General features: G+C 36.7%; 1 protein-coding gene across 4 annotated transcripts in view; it reads left to right on the forward strand.

The window, feature by feature from the left end:
• The window catches only part of xmas (RRM_XMAS2 and SAC3_GANP domain-containing protein xmas), a 143,431-nt gene that overhangs the window by 88,559 nt on the left and 33,351 nt on the right, over window positions 1-21,521 (forward strand). For all 4 annotated transcript variants that reach the window (XM_069838219.1, XM_069838218.1, XM_069838220.1 and 1 more), the window contains exons 8-13: window positions 2,592-2,817; window positions 5,850-6,063; window positions 6,137-6,396; window positions 11,396-11,529; window positions 15,498-15,606; window positions 19,066-19,232. In XM_069838219.1, the coding sequence (XP_069694320.1) occupies window positions 2,592-2,817; window positions 5,850-6,063; window positions 6,137-6,396; window positions 11,396-11,529; window positions 15,498-15,606; window positions 19,066-19,232 (1,110 nt within the window). The remainder of the gene's footprint in view (window positions 1-2,591; window positions 2,818-5,849; window positions 6,064-6,136; window positions 6,397-11,395; window positions 11,530-15,497; window positions 15,607-19,065; window positions 19,233-21,521) is intronic.

The following is a 21,521-nucleotide window of genomic DNA, read 5'->3' on the forward strand; positions in this document are numbered from 1 at the left end:
GAGTCCAGAGTTTGCGTAAGTAAAATGATTAGCAGTTAGTAAGGCTAGGGGTTGGAAGACATTTTTGTAGGTCCAATGTTAGTACATTTTCTTTGGATCTAATTTTCCTCTACTTTGTCAGAATTTTTCAGAGAGTACCTATCATCTGCTTCCTTGTAATGATTTTCAAGATATTTCTTGGCTTCAGTCTCCTTAATTAATTTCTGAAAGTAATTACATTCATCCACATATGCCCAAATCGCACAACAATTCTTTATGAAATAGAAGCATGAGGCAGATGTCTCACATGCGTCCATTTTCTTCTGACTTTTATGTGGACAGCTGCCATTGTAACACGCCATAATCAAGCCATGGATTAATGTTATGTTTTATTTAACGATGCTCACAACTCCCGAGGTTATATCAGTGTTGCCGGTGTTCCAGAATTTTGTCCCACAGGAGTTCTTTTACATGCCAGTAAATCTGCTGATATATACCTGTCGCATTTAAGCACACTTAAATGCCATCGACATGCCTCAGGATCGAACCCGCAACCTCGGGCATAGAAGGCCAGCCAACCAGGCCGACTCAAGCCATGGATTGAGCACAGGACAACCGCCTTTATTTCATATATGCAGTCAAGTATGCTGGTCACAAAAATACCATTAACTCAAAAACGACAAAATTGGACATCGCCCTTTTGCTTCTCAGTCATGGAATAAAGGTTAAATATTCGTATATAAGATTAAAAAAAAGATCTTACAATATTAGTACTAAAATTGACTAAGTTTCAGAGATTCATCCTCGTTGAAAACACACCATAACATACTACTGCATGACATATGATGCAGCCTGCCAAGTTACAAAAAATAGACATTGATGTTTCGAGATAAATGATAAATTGATATTATATATGTATTGTGTACTTTGTTATAATCTGAAACTGAAATTTATTTACCTGAAATTCGATGCTATTTTCGAGTCCTTTCACTTCAGTTTTTATTACACAAAATTTTCAAGAGTAGCAGAAATAATTACTTGTAGGGAGTGAGATATTGTGTAGTATTAGCATGCAATTCATATGCGTCTTTCACAGCAACCATTAACAACACAATGGTGAACTTCCAGTTTCATTATATACGAGGCGCATCCAGAAAGTAAGTTTCCGTATTTTTTTTAAAAAAAGAACACACACTTTCAGGAAAACATTTATTGGCAACAGGTACAGCAATGTTTCAGCTATTTTTCAACATAGCCACCATCAGAATTGAGACACTTGTCGTATCGTGGGATCAACTTTTGTATCCCTCTGTCGTAGAACTCTGCCGCCTGTGAATGGAACCAGCATGTGACAGACGTCTTCAGCTCTTCGTCGTTGCCAAAACGCTCGCCGGAGGACAGGAATTTCTTGAGGTGCAAGAAAACGTGAAAATCGCTGGGAGCAAGATCAGGACTGTAGGGTGGAAGATCAAACAACTCCCAGCCAAATTCCGTGAAAACAGCTGCTGTGCGCCGAGCCGTATGTGGACGAGCATTGTCATGGAGGAGCACAACACCTACAGTAAGCATTCCACGCCTCTTGTTTTGAATGGCACGTCGCAATTTTCACAGTGTTTCACAGTAACGGTCAGCGTTCACTGTTTCACCTCTTGGAAGGAATCAATGAGCAGAATGCCCTTCCTGTCCCAGAACACCGTGGACATCACTTTCCGTACTGACAGTGTCTGTTTGAATTTCGTCCTGACCGGAGATCCACTATGCCGCCAATGCATTGACTGCTGCTTGGTTTCCGGGGTGAAGTGCGAAATCCAAGTCTCATCGCCCGTGACAATCCTGTCGAGGAACTCGTCGCCGTCATCGTGATACCGTTGCAGAAATGTCAGTGCTGCTCCTAAATGTTGCATTTTGTGTTCGGGTGTCAGGTTTTTTGGCACCCACCTGGCACACACTTTTTTGAACAGCAGGTGCTTAGTGACAATCTCATGCAACAAGGCTCGCGATATCTGCGGAAAATGGCTGCTCAGCTCTGTAATCGTGAAGCGATGGTTCTCCAAGATGCACTGCCACACCAGCTCAACATGATCATCATTGATGAGGGACGGTCGCCCACTGCGCTCTTCATCATGGACACTTTGACGACCTTCGGAAAACTGCCTACACCAGCGACGCACCATCTGCTTACTCATGATGTTCAGCCCATAGACCTGCGATGAATTTCAATTGGCACAATGCTTTGTGCGTTAAAGAACTTTATCACCGACTGAACCTCACAGGCAGCAGGAGAAGGAATAAGAGCTTCCATTTCGGACCACTGCTGCCATGCTACTGGCACTAGGTGGGACTTGTCCGGCTGGCATATGATTGATACATCATAGATCTGTTACGCATGCGCAATTGACACGGCTAATTACGTTTACTTTCAAGGGGAAAAAATCGGAAAACTTACTTTCTGGATGCGCCTCATAGAATAGGCATTTTATCATTTCCCACCCATCATATCCACTGAGATGGAATTTATCTGAAATTTAGATTCTGAATTATTTCAGCAATAACTAGAAAGATGAAATATGTGCCATTTTTACACTATGATGTCTGTTGTTTTTCCATTGCAGGGAATTGAAGGAATTGAATTCAACTATAATCAACTCAGAACCAGTTAAGTTTGCCGTAGAAGTATTTCTTGCTCTCAGCAGCAATAACTACATTCGTTTCTTCAAGTTGGTGAAACGCACAAGCTATTTGAATGCATGCATTCTGTTGCGGTACTTCTACCAGGTTCGTTTAAAGGCCTTGTCGATAATTCTGAAGTCACACCGCACAGGGAGCAAGAAACTGACTGTGAGTACTAGCATATGTAAAAAATAAAATATCCATTGCATTTATCCAAATTAAGTAATAAATATTATACAGACGTGATGCAAATGATCAGAAGCTGGAAATTAACTTCTGGCATTTAATACTAGTATTAATTTCATTGCTTAGTTCAATAATTTGTTGCAAAATAGTAAGTCGTATGTCCACTAGAAATGGAGATTATGGCTGTGTTCTCAAAATTCACATACCCTCATTACTAGTATAATTGCAAACATTGTGTATTGAAACAATAATTGCATGCTGTAAAGAAAGCAGGTTCAGCCTTCCTAAATAATATTAGAAATACAAATCTAAAGGAAGGAAATAAATAGTGTTAAATGCATATATTAATATTCCACAAAACCATTCGTCATTGGCTATAACAAAAATCACTTCATCACTTTGTCCATATGTTCCATTGGTGCCTTCTCAAATAGTGCTATCCTTCTTTTCAGAAAAAGGTTTTTTCTCCGCATGAATCACCAAGCCTATTCCCTGCCTGCTTTAAATTCACTATGAGGAATGTCCATGGCACTTGCAATTTCCCATGTGCGGTTTTGTAGCATTTCTGGTTCGTGGCATTCCCATTGTTTCATAAATTCTGAACATAGTCGAATTAGTTATTTTTTTCAAATCTGGAAATCTTCCATTTTTTGTTCCCTGAAATACACGAGAAGAATTTTTGGCGATTAATAAAGACTCCACCACTGTGGAGTAATGCTTAGCTTGCCTGGCCGTGAAACGAGGGCCCTGGGTTCAAATACTGGTAGGGACAAGTTACCTGGTCGAGGTTTTTTCCAGGATTTTCCTCAATCCATTTAGAGCAAATGCTGGGTAATTTACGGTATGGTCCCTGGTCTCATTTCGCTGGCATTATCACCTTCATTTCATTCAGACACTAGATATTCTATTGCAATTGGAATAATCCATGAAGATGAGCAAATTTTTCTTGCAATGTTTATTGGCATGTTCTCATTAAAATTGTTATAATGTATAATAAATAGGGCCTCCTAATCTTGGGCACAACAGCCCATAGATGGCCAAGGTTGATCAGTCGACTACTGATCTCACGATCATCCAACCAGTGCCATGAGTATCATGTGGTTAGCATGATGATTCCCCCCCTCTGCTTCCCCCAACCATTATAGCTGCTGTGTGGAACCGAATTTCGCTACACACTGTAGTTCCCAAAATTCTTCACGATGCTGGGTGACACTGGTCACATACAGTGGCTGAAATAATATGAGTAAATTCCTTCCCCTCGAAGACTTGATACAATCCAGTGCTCATTCTGTAATGCAAGTTCAGATATGATGTCTTAGATCATGATACTACAGCATGGGGCAATAGTTCCATCATTAATATAATTAGGCAATGAGGAAAGTAACTTTTATTAGGCTGTATGATATAGCAAAACAGATAGCATAATAAATATTGACGCATTAATTTTGGTTGGACTGAGATGAATAATATCGTCATTTTACAATAATTTTATCCCATATACACAACCAACATTGCACAGATGGTTTTGTGGAATAGCATGAGGAATCTGGAATGACATGATTTGGATTATGTGACTATTGGAACCATTCTTTGTTGTGGTCAATTACTTTTGGCAATACAAATTGCAAATGGCTGATGTAAGTCTAACTCTTAACCAGAAAGACCTATTTTTTTTATCTTTAATTAGAAACATCTGGTCTCTCAGACCAAGTTGCAAAAAAAAGTACACTTTCAGAAAATTTACAATCTTAAACTCAATATTTGTGAAAAATAAAATGGCATAAGGCACATAATGAACATATCTACTGCAAAATAATCTGACGAATTAGTCTAGACCAGCAGTCATTAGCACAGTACACCCTCGGGCTAGCATCTCTTACGTGCGGATAAGACATTGCCCTATCGTGCACCCGTGGCTGTTGGCCGTGTATGCTTTCTACTGCTCCCTTTTGCACGAGGGTGCATATTTCGATGCACTACCTACCTGTTACCCATTTCAGCGATTGCTGACGGCTACTGGTCTAGACTATTACATATGAAAATTGCTCTTAGAGTTTACTCGAAATTAAATACACTTACTTCTGCAAATCTGGCTTTCAGGTAATACCTCCCTGTGAAACAGACGAATAATTTCAAGGGAAAAATTGTTCCAAGGCCGGGTATCGATCCTGGGACCCATCGCTTAGCGCACGAATGCTCTACCGACTGAGCTACCCAGGAACCATACACCGTCACAATTTTTCCACTTAAATGGGCGTCTTGTCATCCCATTTGAGTTGTGTGGATATAAAGGGAAAAATTGTGACAGTGTTGTGTATGGTTCCTGAGTAGCTCAGTCAGTAGAGCATTCGTGTGCTAAGCGAGGGATCCTGGGAACAATTTTTTCCTTGAAATTACACTTACGTCTGTTTTACACACTAAACACACACGTTTCTACTACATTTTAGGCAGATTGTTTTCAAAAACTGTATAGTATATACTTGAAAGCACTTTTTCTCATCTTGGAAAACAGGCAGATATTGCAGATTTGGAATGCCACCTTGTAGTTCACTGGACATGATGTGTCTTGTAACTCCTTCTGAATAAGTAATTTCAATATATAACAAATTACTTTAGAGTGGAAATAACATGAATTCTTCCAAAACACTCACACACAGAAACAGTGGGTCTGACACCATGCCACAAAAAACATATGTAATTAGAAACATAAGGTCTCCCAGACCAGTAGACTTCCAAGAAATCGTTAATATATCATCTATGTTAATGATTATTATGACAACAATGGTGATATCATACAAATAACATCTTGATAAGAAGGTACTGTAAACAACAAATATCTTCCATAGACAGTATTAACAACACAAAGATTTTAATTTCCACCAGGGTCCCACAGACCTATGTTTCCATTTAAGAGTTAATACATCTGCCATAATGTGCAGGTGAAATTCATAGAAATATTTTGGAAAGATTGTAATTCAATTGAAGCTAAAGATTTTAATCTATTTTTCTTCCAGTTATCATTGGAGGAACTCATGAAATGGGTCGTATTCGAGAGTATTAGGGAAGCAGCACTATTTTGTGATCACTATGGATTAGAACTGAATGATGAAAATACAGAAGTAACTATATACAGAGATGCACCTGCGCCTTTCATCTCCAGTGACTTACCTGCTTCAAGAGCTATTTCTCTAATTGAGTCGAAGAGGCAGTGTTCAGTGGGCGAGGCAAGTGAAGGTTTGAGTAATTATCTGTGGTGAGTTGCCACCAAACAGTGCATTTATTTGAGTTTACTTCCAGGTAGTCAAAGGTGGACCCCTGACACGAGAGACATTCCAGAACTATCGCCCACACAGTAGTTTTGATAGTGAGGGCTTAATCGATCAAAAGGCTGTAGAAGTGACGTCGGCTTTGGAAATAGTGCCGAAAACACAAGATAAGCATGAGTGGTACTATGGAAATGAGGAACAGAAGGTGGAGAAGCCAAAGCAACAGCGGGAAAGTACAACCCATGTATGTAAATCGTACGAGGAGCAGGCGCTGGAGGAGGCTGAGCGACAACAGGTAAGAACAAAAGCAAGAGTAAACAGATGGTCAGTATTGGTAAGGTAACATATATGGCTAGAATTTGTCACTAAGGCAGTCTATCAATAACTAGTGGTGCAGTGCAAAGTTCAGTATCTGATGGAATGTATTAATTTTCTTCCTCTTCATCGTCGTCGTCTTATAATTTAAGGGGTTAGGTACAGCTTACAGCAGTAAAATTTTTTAAAATATTCAACATTTTTTTCCTCCATTACTGTATCTTGTACAATAATGAAAATTGGTATGTGTAAAACACTGTCCTTCTGCTATATAAAAAAATATTTTTACGATTTAAAAAAAATGTTTATATATATATATTTTTTCAAAATTCAAAATGATGGCAGTTCACTGTGCAGTGATGAAGCGTTTTCCTCATGACTCATAAACTTGTTTACATTTTCATGTTCTCTCTCTTTTATTTTATTGCTGAAATTCGTGTTTACAATATCATACTCTTTCAACTACATTTCTTAATAAATAATATCTTTTTTAATTTGTGTTAGAAGAAAATACTGATATTTGACCATTTTAAAATGAATTTATTTTTTATCGGACAATCTATCAAAGGTAGAGAAGTGATTTTGCATCATATTGTGGATATTACATGCATAAATACACACAAAAATTTGATCACAGAATGTTGGATATTTTTTTAGTTGTGAGGGAAACGCTCATCACTGCACAGTGAATTTTGAATTTTGAAAAAAAAAAATATAAATAATTTTTTTTCGAATTGTATATTTTTATCGTATAGCAGGACAGTGTTTTACACATACCAAATTTTCATTATTGTACAAGATACAGTAATGGAGAAAAAAAATGTTGAATATTTAAAAAATTTTACTCCTTTAAGCTGTAGCTAATCCCTTAAGGATGTACACTTGTACTATAGCACAAATGACCCATTGTGCACCACATGGGATGGAAATTAATCCAGAAGACGACAATGTGACACTAGCCTTGCGATACTACTGGGTTTAATTTCCTGAAATTTCTCAGGAGTCAACATTTGTTTCCCGAGGTAATGATGCCTGATTTGGCAATCCAGCAAAATCATCTCCTCTATTCCACATTTCCTACAAGTTGGATTATCACTAAGGCCCAATATATGTAGGTGCTTATTTAGATGGCAATATCCAGTCGAAAGTCCTGTTATCCATTTTAAAATTCTCCTTTCCAAAACCAGGAATTAGGAATGTATTAATGCAATGATTTGCGAACTGTAGGTTCTGCAGAACCAAGGCATGTCTCAAATGGCATTTTAAATAAAGCCTCATCTCCACTATTAAACATTTAACAACAAATATAACATGTTGAATTTAACATGTAAATGGACATTTCAAATCTCAATTGACTTAACATGTTAACTGAGTATGTTGAAGTTAACACTTTTAACATGTTGGTGTGTTTTCCAGCAGCAATGGAAAACATGTCAAGTCAATTCACTTGCTCGTGCAATGTCGGCACAATTCGGCAAAGTTCGTACAGTTTCCATAGCAACTAGCTTTCGAGTTTGTGGCACGTAACTAGGAGCACCTTTTGATAATTTTTATACGATCCTTGGTATTGGATGTAAGTTGTTCGAAATATTGGAGTGGACGAAAGAAAATATCGTTACAATAAAATTGATTAATGTACTGTTGGAAAAGCTTTGTTTGTGGGATGTGGCTGCAAAATAATACAGAGACAAACCAAAGAAGGCCGACTGTTTTAGAGAACTGAAATTATTATTTAACTGTTCTCGAGGATACAATAGAGAGTTTTCGTATCCTCATGGTAAACTAAACATTAATGCTATGTTGACGTCAGTAATGGTCATATTTGGTGACGTATGTTAACATTCGTAAAACTTCAGAAAGAATCACATGATATTAGCCACTCCTTTAACATTTATCATGTCATGGCTCCTGTGACAGTCAATCAGTTGCGCTGTAATTTTTTTAAATGAGGTGAAATGTCTGCTCTTAATTGTGTGTCTTCCTTTGATATGACAGGAAATATTTTTTGCAGCACTACATTATTAAAATCGTGTTCTGACATTCTCAGAAAGTTTTTGAATCCAAATCGATCTTGAACTTTAAGCTCATTTAGAATGTCTTCTGCATTGTGTCTTTTACTAAGATATTGCCGGATCCACATTCTCATTTCTTCCTTTTCAAGGCCTTGTAACAAGCAATAGAGACAATTACAAAAGCCAAATCATCTTCATCTGAGTCCATTGTCCGAGGTTTGAAAGCAAGACACTACCTACATTAAAATCTCATAGACTGTATATGATGGTCTGTGCAAAGAAAGTAAAGTTTAACATGTTTAACGGTGTGGACAAAAATTAGCATTAACATGTTCAATCAACATGTTGGGATGTTAACAGTAAACAGTTTAACATTTAACATGTTGTTGTTAAATGTTTATTAGTAGAGACGAGCCTTAAGCTTAACATTATCATATTCTCTGATTTTTATCTGTAATATATTTGTAATTGATGCAGTTTCAATCATTTATTTTAATACGTTTCATAGCACAACAACAAAAAACCATGACGACATTAAACATCATTGCATTACCTCCTCTCATGCATTTTGTCAAGACACTTGCGATGCGCAGTAGGGGAACAGTGTGTAGGGGGTAGGAGTAGAAGGGAAGGTCGGGCGTGTGTCTACCAAGTTCAAGGCAAAGGCTAACCCATTCCCCTATAATTCGTAAGCAGACTCATCCGATCTCGTGTGCAGCTCTGTAGGAAGAGTGGGAGGGTGTCTGGACATAATGCATGAGCTGTACATTACCTCCCCTTCATACAGAATAAATCATTTACATTTTCATACAAATAAATCCATTACAATTTTGTTCTCAAGGTGAATTGTCTGAGGAAACCCTTTGTCTTAACTAATTGATATGTACTTACTTACTTACTTACAAATGGCTTTTAAGGAACCCGAAGGTTCATTGCCGCCCTCACATAAGCCCGCCAGCGGTCCCTATCCTGTGCAAGATTAATCCAGTCTCTATCATCATACCCCACCTCCCTCAAATCCATTTTAATATTATCCTCCCATCTACGTCTCGGCCTCCCTAAAGGTCTTTTTCCCTCCGGTCTCCCAACTAACACTCTATATGCATTTCTGGATTCGCCCATACGTGCTACATGCCCTGCCCATCTCAAACGTCTGGATTTAATGTTCCTAATTATGTCAGGTGAAGAATACAATGCGTGCAGTTCTGTGTTGTGTAACTTTCTCCATTCTCCTGTAACTTCATCCCGCTTAGCCCCAAATATTTTCCTTAGCACCTTATTCTCAAACACCCTGAACCTATGTTCCTCTCTCAGAGTGAGAGTCCAAGTTTCACAACCATACAGAAGAACCGGTAATATAACTGTTTTATAAATTCTAACTTTCAGATTTTTCGACAGCAGAACTAATTGATATGTGGAATCGAAATTTTATTTAATTCAGGAATATAAACTCTAAATCACATTGGACCTAACATTTCAACTAGGACTGCTTTTTTCCAACATTCGCCCCATTTCCTGTAATTCTTTGCCCATACTAAATACTTCCACTCGATCCTTTATAATGTTTGATTTGTTCAATCTATTTATTATGGACTTGGTTAACATTTGATGGAGGTCGTAATAAATAAAGTCTATTGCGAATTTTCCTACCCAGTAGGGCTTCTGCTTGTGAAATACCAGTTGTACACTGACTGGAATTCCTGTAGTCTAAGAAAAATCTTTATATTGTTAATTCATATTATTTGAGTTTTCCATATTTCCAAGAATTGAATCAGGAATTTGCAAAAGGGATCAAGTCCTATTTTTTTCAAATTGAGTTTATACCCGTTTCTGGCTCTCCATACACTCTTCTTGGATTTCAGCATTAAAAGGAACCAAGTTCTATAGAATGTACACATTTAAATTGTGTATCAACATGTTTGGACTGTTATACATCCACATCAATACAAAAAGGGTTTGTGTTGTTTTCTTAAAATTTACTTTTTCGGACTTGGTCCTTTTGCAAATTCCTGATTCAATTGTAATTACAGAATTTTTAATTATTTTGAATTTTCAGCAACTCTGTTACTTTAAGGATTGAATAGTGCTCCTGGTTTATATGCAATTCCATTTTTTGCTTCCAAAAAGCATGGAATTCCTCATAGTGAAATAAGAATAATTGTCTGAAACTAATAACTCTTAGAAGTCCGAAACTAGCAAATACTTGTCTTAATAATTTTATTGTATTATTTATTGTATTATTATTTGTAGATTTAGTTAAAAACAGTCTCAATCCATTTTGAATGACAGTCAGTTATAAAAAAAAGAATATAATGATTCCATGAAGGACCAAAGTAATCAGTATGTATTCTCTGCCATGGTTTTTGTGGCCATTTTCAGGGAAAAGTGTTGCTTTTGGAGGATTTTCTTTAAATTTACCACAAATTTCACAACTTTTTGTCATTGACCCACTCTCTCTAGCACTGCGTCATTTCTTATTCTGTCTAACCATTTCACAAGCGCTTTCTTCTTCATATCCGCATTTCAAAACTTTCAATTTTATTGTTCTTCTTCACTTCGTTGTGCTGTCCATGTTTCTGCCCCACACTAGTCTTCCTTAGTTCTTTTTTATTTAAAATTCTTACTCACGTTTTCATTCATTCATTCATTCATTCATTCATTCATTCATTCATTCTTAGTTTTCCGATAAGTCAGTTACAATGTTATGAAATATATTTATTTAAAATGTTCAATCACATGATTTATCATTCCCATTGCAAATTAACACCTGCTACAACATGTTACCAAAAGAAAAGCATAAACATTTTCGCCTGCATGGCATCATCAGACACATAACTGTTCAACGACATCTAACATAAGTATAATGTAAAATGCATTCACTCTGCAATGAAATATTAATTTGTATAATATATTTTATATTTCCTTAATTTTTTATTAATATAAATGTTCTATTCTTTTTATATTTAGCACGAAGAAATTATGCAGTCCATGGTATCAGAAATCGTTAAAGATGAACTTCAGGTATTCTGTGATAGACTGTCAAATGTTGCTATTCTGGAGGAGGACGAGATGCTGTTGGAAGTTTGTTGCCTCATGTCGAGGTAATTAAACACATACTGTGAACAGAACAAATTATGGCAGGTTCCTACAGCAAAGTGCACTATTATCATCATCATCATCATCATCATGATTATTATTATTATTATTATTATTATTATTATTATTAATTTCATTTTGTTACGAGTTTGTCCGATAAGCAAGCTACAATAAAATAAAGTTTGAATGGGCCGTCAATGCTTATCTGTTTTTTGTAAAGGTGTTACAATTTATTAATCACATGAACGTTTTCGGCACTTGTGTGTGCCATCTTCAGATGTTGGAAAAGATACTACATATTAACATTGACAATCAAAGAAGAGCAACTTACAACGTTCCAATATTTCTGTGTTCACAGTATGCCAGGCTAATCTGAAAATTGGAAAGTGACAACGCGACATTGTAAGAAATTGTAAAAACTTAAGTCGGCAGATGAAAACAACATTATTGTACTAAAACACCTAATTACTGGAATCTATAATACGCAAGTATCTTACACGCCATGATCAACTTTTCCAAGTGTTTATTATATGTGGCAGTGAATGACATTAAGCAATCAGTGAACACTCATAATAGACGTAATTTATGGCTCACATTCTAGTTGTTATTCTAATTAGATCTACTTTACCTGGTATTAATGTGCAACTAGGTAATTAACTTGATATTTGAAGTCAGTTTATTCCATCTGATATCGCCATAACTGTCAGCTTTATTTATTTAAAATGTTTATTAATTAATTATGTAAACTATAATCCATCACGAAGGGATGATGCTTTAATTAACTGTTCTTAATTGTTTTACTTAATATTGTATGCTATAATTATTTTAACTGATAATGGGTATATTGCAATAAGGTCATTTATGTATACATATAATGGTTATGTCGACAGTACGTGTAACCATTATGGCATTGTTAATATGTTAATAGGTAGTATCTTTTCCAACATCTGAAGATGGCACACACAAGTGCCGAAAACGTTCATGTGATTAATAAATTGTAACACCTTTACAAAAAACAGATAAGCATTGATGGCCCATTCAAACTTTATTATTATTATTATTATTATTATTATTATTATTATTATTATTATTATTATTATTATTATTATTATTATTATTATTATTATCAGCCAAATATTTATATACTATAAATATTAATAAATTAGTAGCAGGTTTTGTAATGTTTATAACATTATCTTGCACCCATTTCATATTCTGTTGCTCTTCTCCAACTTGTTCTGTTATTCCAATCTCCATCAACCAGTCCTTTCTCCTATATGCTGCTTAAAATACCATCCATCCATCCATCCATCCATCCATCCATCCGTATAACTTTAGGTCGTCCTTTTTTTCTTCTGCAAAGTGCAAACTATCCTAGTATTTTCTTTGGAAATCCATCTTCTGCCATTTGCTGTAGTTATTATTTCAGTACTGTCTCCTGTTAGGCATATAAATAAAAGGGGAAAGATTTTGAGTTCAGAAAATCAACTAAGATTTCTAATTGAAGAGGTGGATTTCAAACTGGCCTAAATCCAAATGACAACTTATGAAAAAAATAACAAAAACTGATAAAATAAATTTGATGCCCTTACATTCGTTTAAAAAAATATATTCAGACCCTAAGTCAAGACTTAGGAGTGTCTATTAAATAAACTTACACAGTTATATATAGGCTTGAAAAGGATAAATTAAAACGTGAATAAAGCAAGTTAAAAAAAAAAAAAAGAAACTTAAGACACTTTGGAATTCACCTCTTCAATTTGAAGTCTATTACCTTTTACTGTAGTTGGTGTTATCATGATCAGACTTTGTTGTGTAGGGAAAGTAAAAAAAGGCCAATAGGTGAATTTAATTTTTATTAATATTGTACTGAGATATTATACAGGTGAGTAAGCGTGAAAGTAGCAGTCAGTCGTATTATAACTGTTACCCTAGATCATATATACCCCAGATAGGTCGCCTTATAGGGTTTGACATTAACAACTTTTGTCAGGTTTACTACGCTGCCATCTAGTTGTTACATAAGGAGTCACGTCATAATTCCCATTTGAATTGCATTAGCGACTTGTGTTCGTTTACGGCGGACGGGTGTTAGTAAAACAGGTCGTTACCAGCACTGATCTCTACCTCTTTCACTGACCATTCCCCCCCCCCCTCTCTTCGTGGCTTGCTCTTTTTTCACTCACTTGTATTCCTTAAAAAAAAAAAAAAATCCATGGCGCTACAGCCCTTTGCAGGGCCAACACCGACCTGCCGGCTGCTGGCCTCACGTTCATATGCCGAAGCAGAGGTGGACGATCATCCAACCAGAATGGAGGTATCATGTGGTTAGCATGATGATCCCCCCCAGCCGTTATAGCTGGTTTGTGAAACCGGATTTTCGCTACCTATCGTAGCTCCCCAAATTCATTACGATGCTGGGTGGGCATTGGTCCCATACACTGGCCGAAATTTCATGAGAAAATTTCTTCCCCCATGAGGACTTGAACCAGCGCGCATTCCGTAATGCGAGTCCTAGGTGGGATGCCTTAGACGCGACGCCACGGCGCGGGACTGCTTGTATTCCTTATCGCTATAAAATTTCGTTTCCCCACCATAATTTTCATCACTTTTCGTTATCCCCATCATCTCACTTAAATTTTTATTTAATTCCGTGCATTTTTTTTACCATCATGCTTCTGAAATCTTTCACATCCCCAATAGTCAGTGGATTTGAGTTTTCTAAATTTATCCTTAGAATCCCACTTCTAATACTATCACTTCCTCCCCCATTTTTATTTCCCAACTTCTGGATAATTTTTTTTATGCAACTCATCTTCCCTTTTTCCATACTCTTTGTGCCTCTCATCCTCGCATTCAAGTGCTTTCGTAGATGACTTACATTCCTATTACTCTGCAGTTTAACATTGCTTCCCTCTCCATGTCGAGTCATCATGTTTAAACTTCCTCGTTCGTCATCATGTGGGCCCTTAACCTCGTTACTATCTCCTGTTGCCATGTGGTGACCTTCGAGTATCTGATGTTCTGTCCTTGCAGTTGGGAAGGTTTTTTTCCCCATCATTCTTTTTCTTTCCCTTGGTTTAAGTGGTTATCCTCGATTGTCGGCTGACTTAATAATTCTTCCCGCAGCAAAGCTGACCTCTTCTCCATTGGAATCTGTCCACTGTTGAAGTTCGTTCTTCTCTTCGATGCCTGTATTCCGAATTCAGGGTGCTCTTCGTTCTTTAAGCTAAACTTCAGAACATAAAATTTACCATTCACTTTCAGCTTATCATCGTACATTTTCGCAAAATGTCCTTTCGACCTGGCTGCTTCTGTTTCTGACTTCAATTGGCATATCTCCTTCTCTTTCCATTCCTGAACTACTAAGCTTTCTTCGGTTATTCAGAATAACTTCCCTTATTCTTGTATTTTTAAAGCTGAGAAGGATGGCCTATTGGAGCCTCTCTCCAAAATCTGTGTGAATGTCGACATCTTCATTCTTCAACTCCAGATTAAAGATCATTCTACATATGTCGTTTACTGGTTCCCAGTCTCTTTTTTACGCCCCATTTCTTCAACCACAAAAATTATTGTTCTTTTTCCTCATATAGCGATTGTAGTCACTCATTTTCTTCTTTAATTTATTGTTCTCGGCTATCAACTCCTCTATCTTCTCGCTGATGCTTTCTTCTTTTTGACTTAAATTTTCAAACGTCTGGTTTTTCGTTGGTATTTATTTCAACCTGTTTCACTCCTGTACTAAACTTCATTTCCTCTCTCCTTAATTCACTAAATTTATCATTACCTGAAATCACTTGCTTCATTTCTTCCTAAATTCTTATTCAAGTCAAATACCTTTCTATTTGACTAGATGGACTGTTATGCACATGCGACTGTTTTCGACGGAGTTCTGCTGTAGACTTTTAATGCTTTATACTTTTGTTAAATCATGTGAGATAATTTTTATACATACTTGGATGAATTTTTGCAGAGATGTTTTCAAAGAAGTTTTTACCGAGGAGGAGCAGAAAAAGAAAGCAGAGGAGGAGAGCAAAGCTGCTGCTGAACGGGAAAGACAAATTGATGCAGCATCTAATGAGGTAAGTTAAAAAAGTCATCATGTAATAACCATGAAGCTTCGTCTATTATCAGGAAATATCTCTGTTGTCTTCTGTTAGTGTATTTATTATACATCTTGATTACACAACTTTTAACACTATATCATTTCGGAATGTGTATTATAGGTCTTTCTCATGTTAAATTCCATCGTACTTGGTTAACATGTTTCGGCCTTGTATGGGCCTTCTTCAGAACTGGTTGTTGCTGGTCATGGTGTCTTTTGTTTTGTTTCCTGTGGGGGTGTGTTTGTGTAGTGTAATGTGGAGTCAAAAACAGAGAGAGAGAGAGGGAGGGGAGGGGGTAGGGGGAGGGAGGGAGAGAGGGGAAAAAGAGAGGGTGAGGGGAAGGGGGAGGGGAGAGAGGGGGGAGGGAGAGAGAGGGGGAGGGGAGAGAGGGGGGAGGAGAGAGAGGGAGGGAGGGAGAGAGAGTTTTTTTTTTATTTTTTTTTTCTGAAATTGAGTTGTGTGTTGTTTTTGTGTGTCTGTATATTTCGTATTATTCTACACATCCAACCAAAAAGCCAGAAACTAAATACACTAGAACAATATGAAATGTAAGTATGATCCATATATCTTAATGTCGTCTATCATCTGATATCTTTTTCTATCCCAACCTCTTCTCCCATTCACCATTTCTTCCAGTGCATCCTTCAATAGGCAGTGTTCTTCTCAGCCAGTGACCCAACCAATTCCTTTTCCTCTTCCTGATCAGTTTCAGCATCATTCTTTCTTCACCCACTCTTTCCAACACAGTTTCATTTCTTATTCTCTCTGTCCACTTCACACGTTCCATTCTTCTAAAAATCCACATTTCAAATACTTCAATTCGCTTCTCTTCACCTCATCGTAATGTCCATGTTTCTGCCCCATACAATGCTACACTTCATACAAACGACTTCACTAGTCTCGTCCTTAGTTCTTTTTCCAGAGATCCGCAGAAGATGCTTCTTTTTCTATTAAAAGCTTTATACATATATCTATGAAATAAAATGAAGAAAGTGGTAAGGCAACAGGCAAACATTTAGTGGACACTTCTCAATATCGGACAATTTTTAATACCCAGGAGGTTTCTCTTATTGAAAAGTTTCGATGTATAGCCAAATTTACCAAATTTACGTGGGTTATATTAAACAATTTTGGTGTTCACAACCAAACTGGAAAAAGTTATCATACACATCATCAATGTTTTCTTGAGCATTTGAGTTATCATCTCTATTTTAAATCTTAATATTTTAGTCTACTATACATTTTATTTGTTTTATATATATATATATAGTTTATTTCAATGATGTTTCATGTGCACGATTCAAAATATTCAGTTTTAATAGAAGTCTATCATTTTTCGAAATTCATATATAATTTACTATTTTTTAAAACTAAAAAATTTCTGTTTTATAGAATTCAGGATCCTTATGGTCTGCCAATGTTTTTGCCTGATGTTTAAAAAAAATGAAATATATATATTAAGATGCCGCTGAAATATATGGTGAAAAATACATGTTTTGTTTTTATTGATCTCACCACCTTATTTTGTTGATTTTTGTGTAAAACTAATTATCCCGAAGTTTCCTTGCCATATCTCAAAATTTACAGGTAGCTCAAGGCCCTTGTATATTTCTATATTACTGCTGTTATTTTATTTTTATTTTTAAAGTAAATACGACATCTCCACCAAGCAAAGACAGTTAAAAGAAACATCGTAAAATTTTGTTGGTTGGTGGGGATAGTCAGTTCATAACCTGAAGCAAGTTACTCTCAATCTGTCAAGTTTTAGGTCCCCCACTTAAACTGCCACGAAAAGTGAACTATTCAAGATAGTACTACAAAGACTGCGCAAGAAGTTAAAACTTTCGGGAGAGAATTTTTCTCCGTTCCATCACTCTTTCATCATATGATGACGCAGAATATCTGCATGGAAATATCATATGTACTTCGGTACATCAAAAATATATATGATATGCGTAATAAATCACTTTGTGATTTAAGACGGCACCCATACCGTCGGACCCCGGCCAACCAGTCACTCATTCGAGTGCACCTCAACACATGTATGGACTTCGGTCCTACGTTCATAGACATCTATGACGTAGTGGAGAGGGCGGCCACTAGAGGGAACCCAAGAGATGGAGCTTAATCTGAGACGATTCTAACCGGCGTCGGGGTTGTATCCGGCGTGGCTTAGTGGATAAAGCATCAGCACGTAGAGCTGAAAACCCGGGTTCAAATCCCGGCGCCGGAGAGAATTTTTCTCCGTTCCATCACTCTTTCATCATATGATGACACAGAATATCTGCATGGAAATATCATATGTACTTCGGTACATCAAAAATATATATGATATGCGTAATAAATCACTTTGTGATTTAAGACGGCACCCATACCGTCGGACCCCGGCCAACCAGTCACTCATTCGAGTGCACCTCAACACATGTATGGACTTCGGTCCTACGTTCATAGACATCTATGACGTAGTGGAGAGGGCGGCCACTAGAGGGAACCCAAGAGATGGAGCTTAATCTGAGACGATTCTAACCGGCGTCGGGGTTGTATCCGGCGTGGCTTAGTGGATAAAGCATCAGCACGTAGAGCTGAAAACCCAGGTTCAAATCCCGGCGCCGGAGAGAATTTTTCTCCGTTCCATCACTCTTTCATTTCGGGAGAAAGCTCGAATCCCAACCAAAAGAGATTGTCATGTGATAAATCAAATTAAAGACTTTCCATTCTAGGTGTAATAATAATAATAATAATAATAATAATAATAATAATAATAATAATTTATATCAGGCCTTCTCTTCCACTTAGCCAGAAACAAAAGAATCTGATACAATTTTACTAATATTTAAAGAAGGCTAATAAAAAATTTATACAGTCATACAAGCACAAGTGTACTCACTTGTATAAGAAGATAAGAATGATTTTAGGGGAGAGAGTTATGTTACTTCTTGCTCCAAAGTTCAAATAGGACGGAATATCACAGGCAAAATATGTGATATTCCAACTAATACAGAACTGGAATTTGGCTGAAGGAGTCCAGTTCATGTCATCCGACTAGCAAAATAGTATGTGTGTTGTCACATTGACTATTTTTACTGGAATTAAGAATGGATCTTCTTTTGGTTCTAAAAACTTAACACACTACTCAAAAGCTGTTATTTTGATGATGTGAACACCATTCATGGGCTGTAACTAGAGCACTGAACAGGATTCCAGACATGGTCTTCTGCTATTCCTTCCAGTTGCTTCATGATTGTTGTATTCAGTGTGTAAATGCAGGAGTCAGCTACTTCGAAAAACAGTGTTCAAATTTTTCACACATGAAATCATTATTTTTGTTTCCAGTGTCAGTTTCATTTTGCAGTTGCCGCACTGTGTAATATGTTAATGTAATCTTAGTGAAAAAAACATTGTTCATTGTTGAACATATTTCTGTTTTAACTTTAGAGTGTGGAGGATATAGTGGCTTCCTGTACTGAAGAGCTTATAAGAGAAATTTGTGAGAAAGAGGAGCGAAGTCACAATGCAAGCATAGAGGAGATGGAGGATCTACTGGAGAATGTGATACAGACTGAATGTAAGAACATCACTCAGATGGACTTACGAGAGGAACGGTGAGTATTGACATGTACTTTCTCACTTACTCACTGGCTTTTAAGGAACCCGGAGGTTCATTGCCGCCCTCATATAAGCCCGCCATTGATCCCTATCCTGAGCAAGATTAATCCAGTCTCTACCATCATATCCCACCTCCTTCAAATCCATTTTAATATTATCTTCCCATCTACGTCTCGGCATCCCCAAAGGTCTTTTTCCCGCCGGCCTCCCAACTAACACTCTATATGCATTTCTGGATTCGCCCCCTACGTGATACATGCCCTGCCCATCTCAAACATCTGGTTTTAATGTTCCTAATTATGTCAGGTGAAGAATACAATGCTTGCAGCTCTGTGTTGTGTAACTTTCTCCATTCTCTTGTAACTTCATCCCTCTTAGCCCCAAATATTTTCATAAGAACCTTATGCTCAAACACCCTTAATTTCTGTTCCTCCTCTCTCAAAGTGAGAGTCCAAGTTTCACAACCATACAGAACAACCGGTAATATAACTGTTTTATAAATTCTAACTTTCAGATTTTTTGACAGCAGACTAGATGACAAAAGCTTCTCAACCGAATAATAACAGGCATTTCCCATATTTATTCTGCGTTTAATTTCCTCCCGAGTGTCATTTATATTTGTTACTGTTGCTCCAAAATATTTGAATTTTTCCACCTCTTCGAAGGATAAATCCCCAATTATTACGGAAATAATATTTAAATTTACTTGTTGCTTATATGAAATGTACTTGTATTCTCTACTTGCACGTTTATTTTATACAGGATGATTCAGGTGGAATAGTAAATATTTTTAGGGAGTGATAGTAAGGACTATTCTCATTAAAAATGTTAATGTAACAGTGTGTCCACAATATGGAAAATCGAGAAACGTCAGGGGATTTTTTAAATGACGAAAAAACTGGGAAATGACAGGTAATTCAAGAATAAATCTGAAAATTTATTCTTCTGCCAAATAAAATAGACGTATTTTTTTTTTAAATAAACCTTAAGATGCCATACAATTGGCGAAAACGTTTGTCCTAATATATTATATAATCATGTCATAATGTACCGACTTATTATCAAAACAATAAAGATAAGCAATAGACGGAACAAAATAAACAGAAAGGCCTATATTTCACTTACAAGGAGAGGACACGCTCTGTATATCACCGAATTAAATCAGATTTTGTTACATGAAAGTACGAGACGTACTGTTTAAAGTCATACCTGGTATGGGTGGCCAATGACCCCTCGTTTTGGAAATATTGGCTATTGTTTGTGACATACTTCCGTTAGGTGCCTAATAGGAAAGCATTAGACTGTGTAACGGCGTAGCTCATGTTGTTGGATGCTGGGTTGTCATCCAGGCTGCTGGGTTGTCATCCAGGCAACCCGAGTTCGAATCCTAATGCTTTCTCATTTTTTAAAGCTTGATATTATTATTATTATTATTATTATTATTATTATTATTATTTTAATTCACTTTCAATTGTCAATTCCTATATTCAAAGCCATGTTGAAATATGCGTGGTATGCATTAAAATTGATAAACGAACAAGAAGTGTTTGTGAATGTGAAAGATGTCTGTTTCGCAGCAGAAGTACGGAAAAATGTGTGTGACTGTGGACAACCTTCTTTCATTTGCTGTGCATGGTGTAGGAAATATGTATGTTTTGAGTGTTTTTATGACATCATAATGAATAGGGTACAAAATGAAATGGGATAGCTGCTACAGAAATAGAACAGACACCAGTGACACATCTTACCTTCCTATGTGAGCAGTATTTCATTGTTTATCCTTTACAATACAATGTTAGTTAATTAGTAATTTGTTTAAAACATGATGAAGCATTCAATACATTGAGAAGTATGATATAGGTATGTAAATAGATAACTGTGATCACAATATTAATCATTATTAAAAGAAAAAAATATAGGACCAGTTAAGATTCGAACTCAGGTTGCCTGGATAACAACTCAGCATCCAACCATATGGGCTACACAGTCTAATACTTCCCTATTGAGCACCTAACAGAAGTATGTCACAAACAATAGCCAATATTTCGAAAACGAGGGTTCATTGGCCACCCATACCAGGTATGACTTTAAATAGTACGTCTTGTACTTTCATCTCACACAATCTTATTCCATTCGGTGATATACAGAGCGTGTCCTCTGCTTGTTAGTTTGTAACAATAAAATTCGTCACCTAGCAGCCAGAGTCATCTGAAGTTTCATCTACCACATCCCATATGAAACAGTCTTTCAAATTATCTTGGATTTCTTTAATTGTTGAATGGTAA

Source organism: Periplaneta americana, chromosome 10 (genome assembly GCF_040183065.1).
Source record: "Periplaneta americana isolate PAMFEO1 chromosome 10, P.americana_PAMFEO1_priV1, whole genome shotgun sequence".
Classification (NCBI taxonomy): domain Eukaryota; kingdom Metazoa; phylum Arthropoda; class Insecta; order Blattodea; family Blattidae; genus Periplaneta; species Periplaneta americana.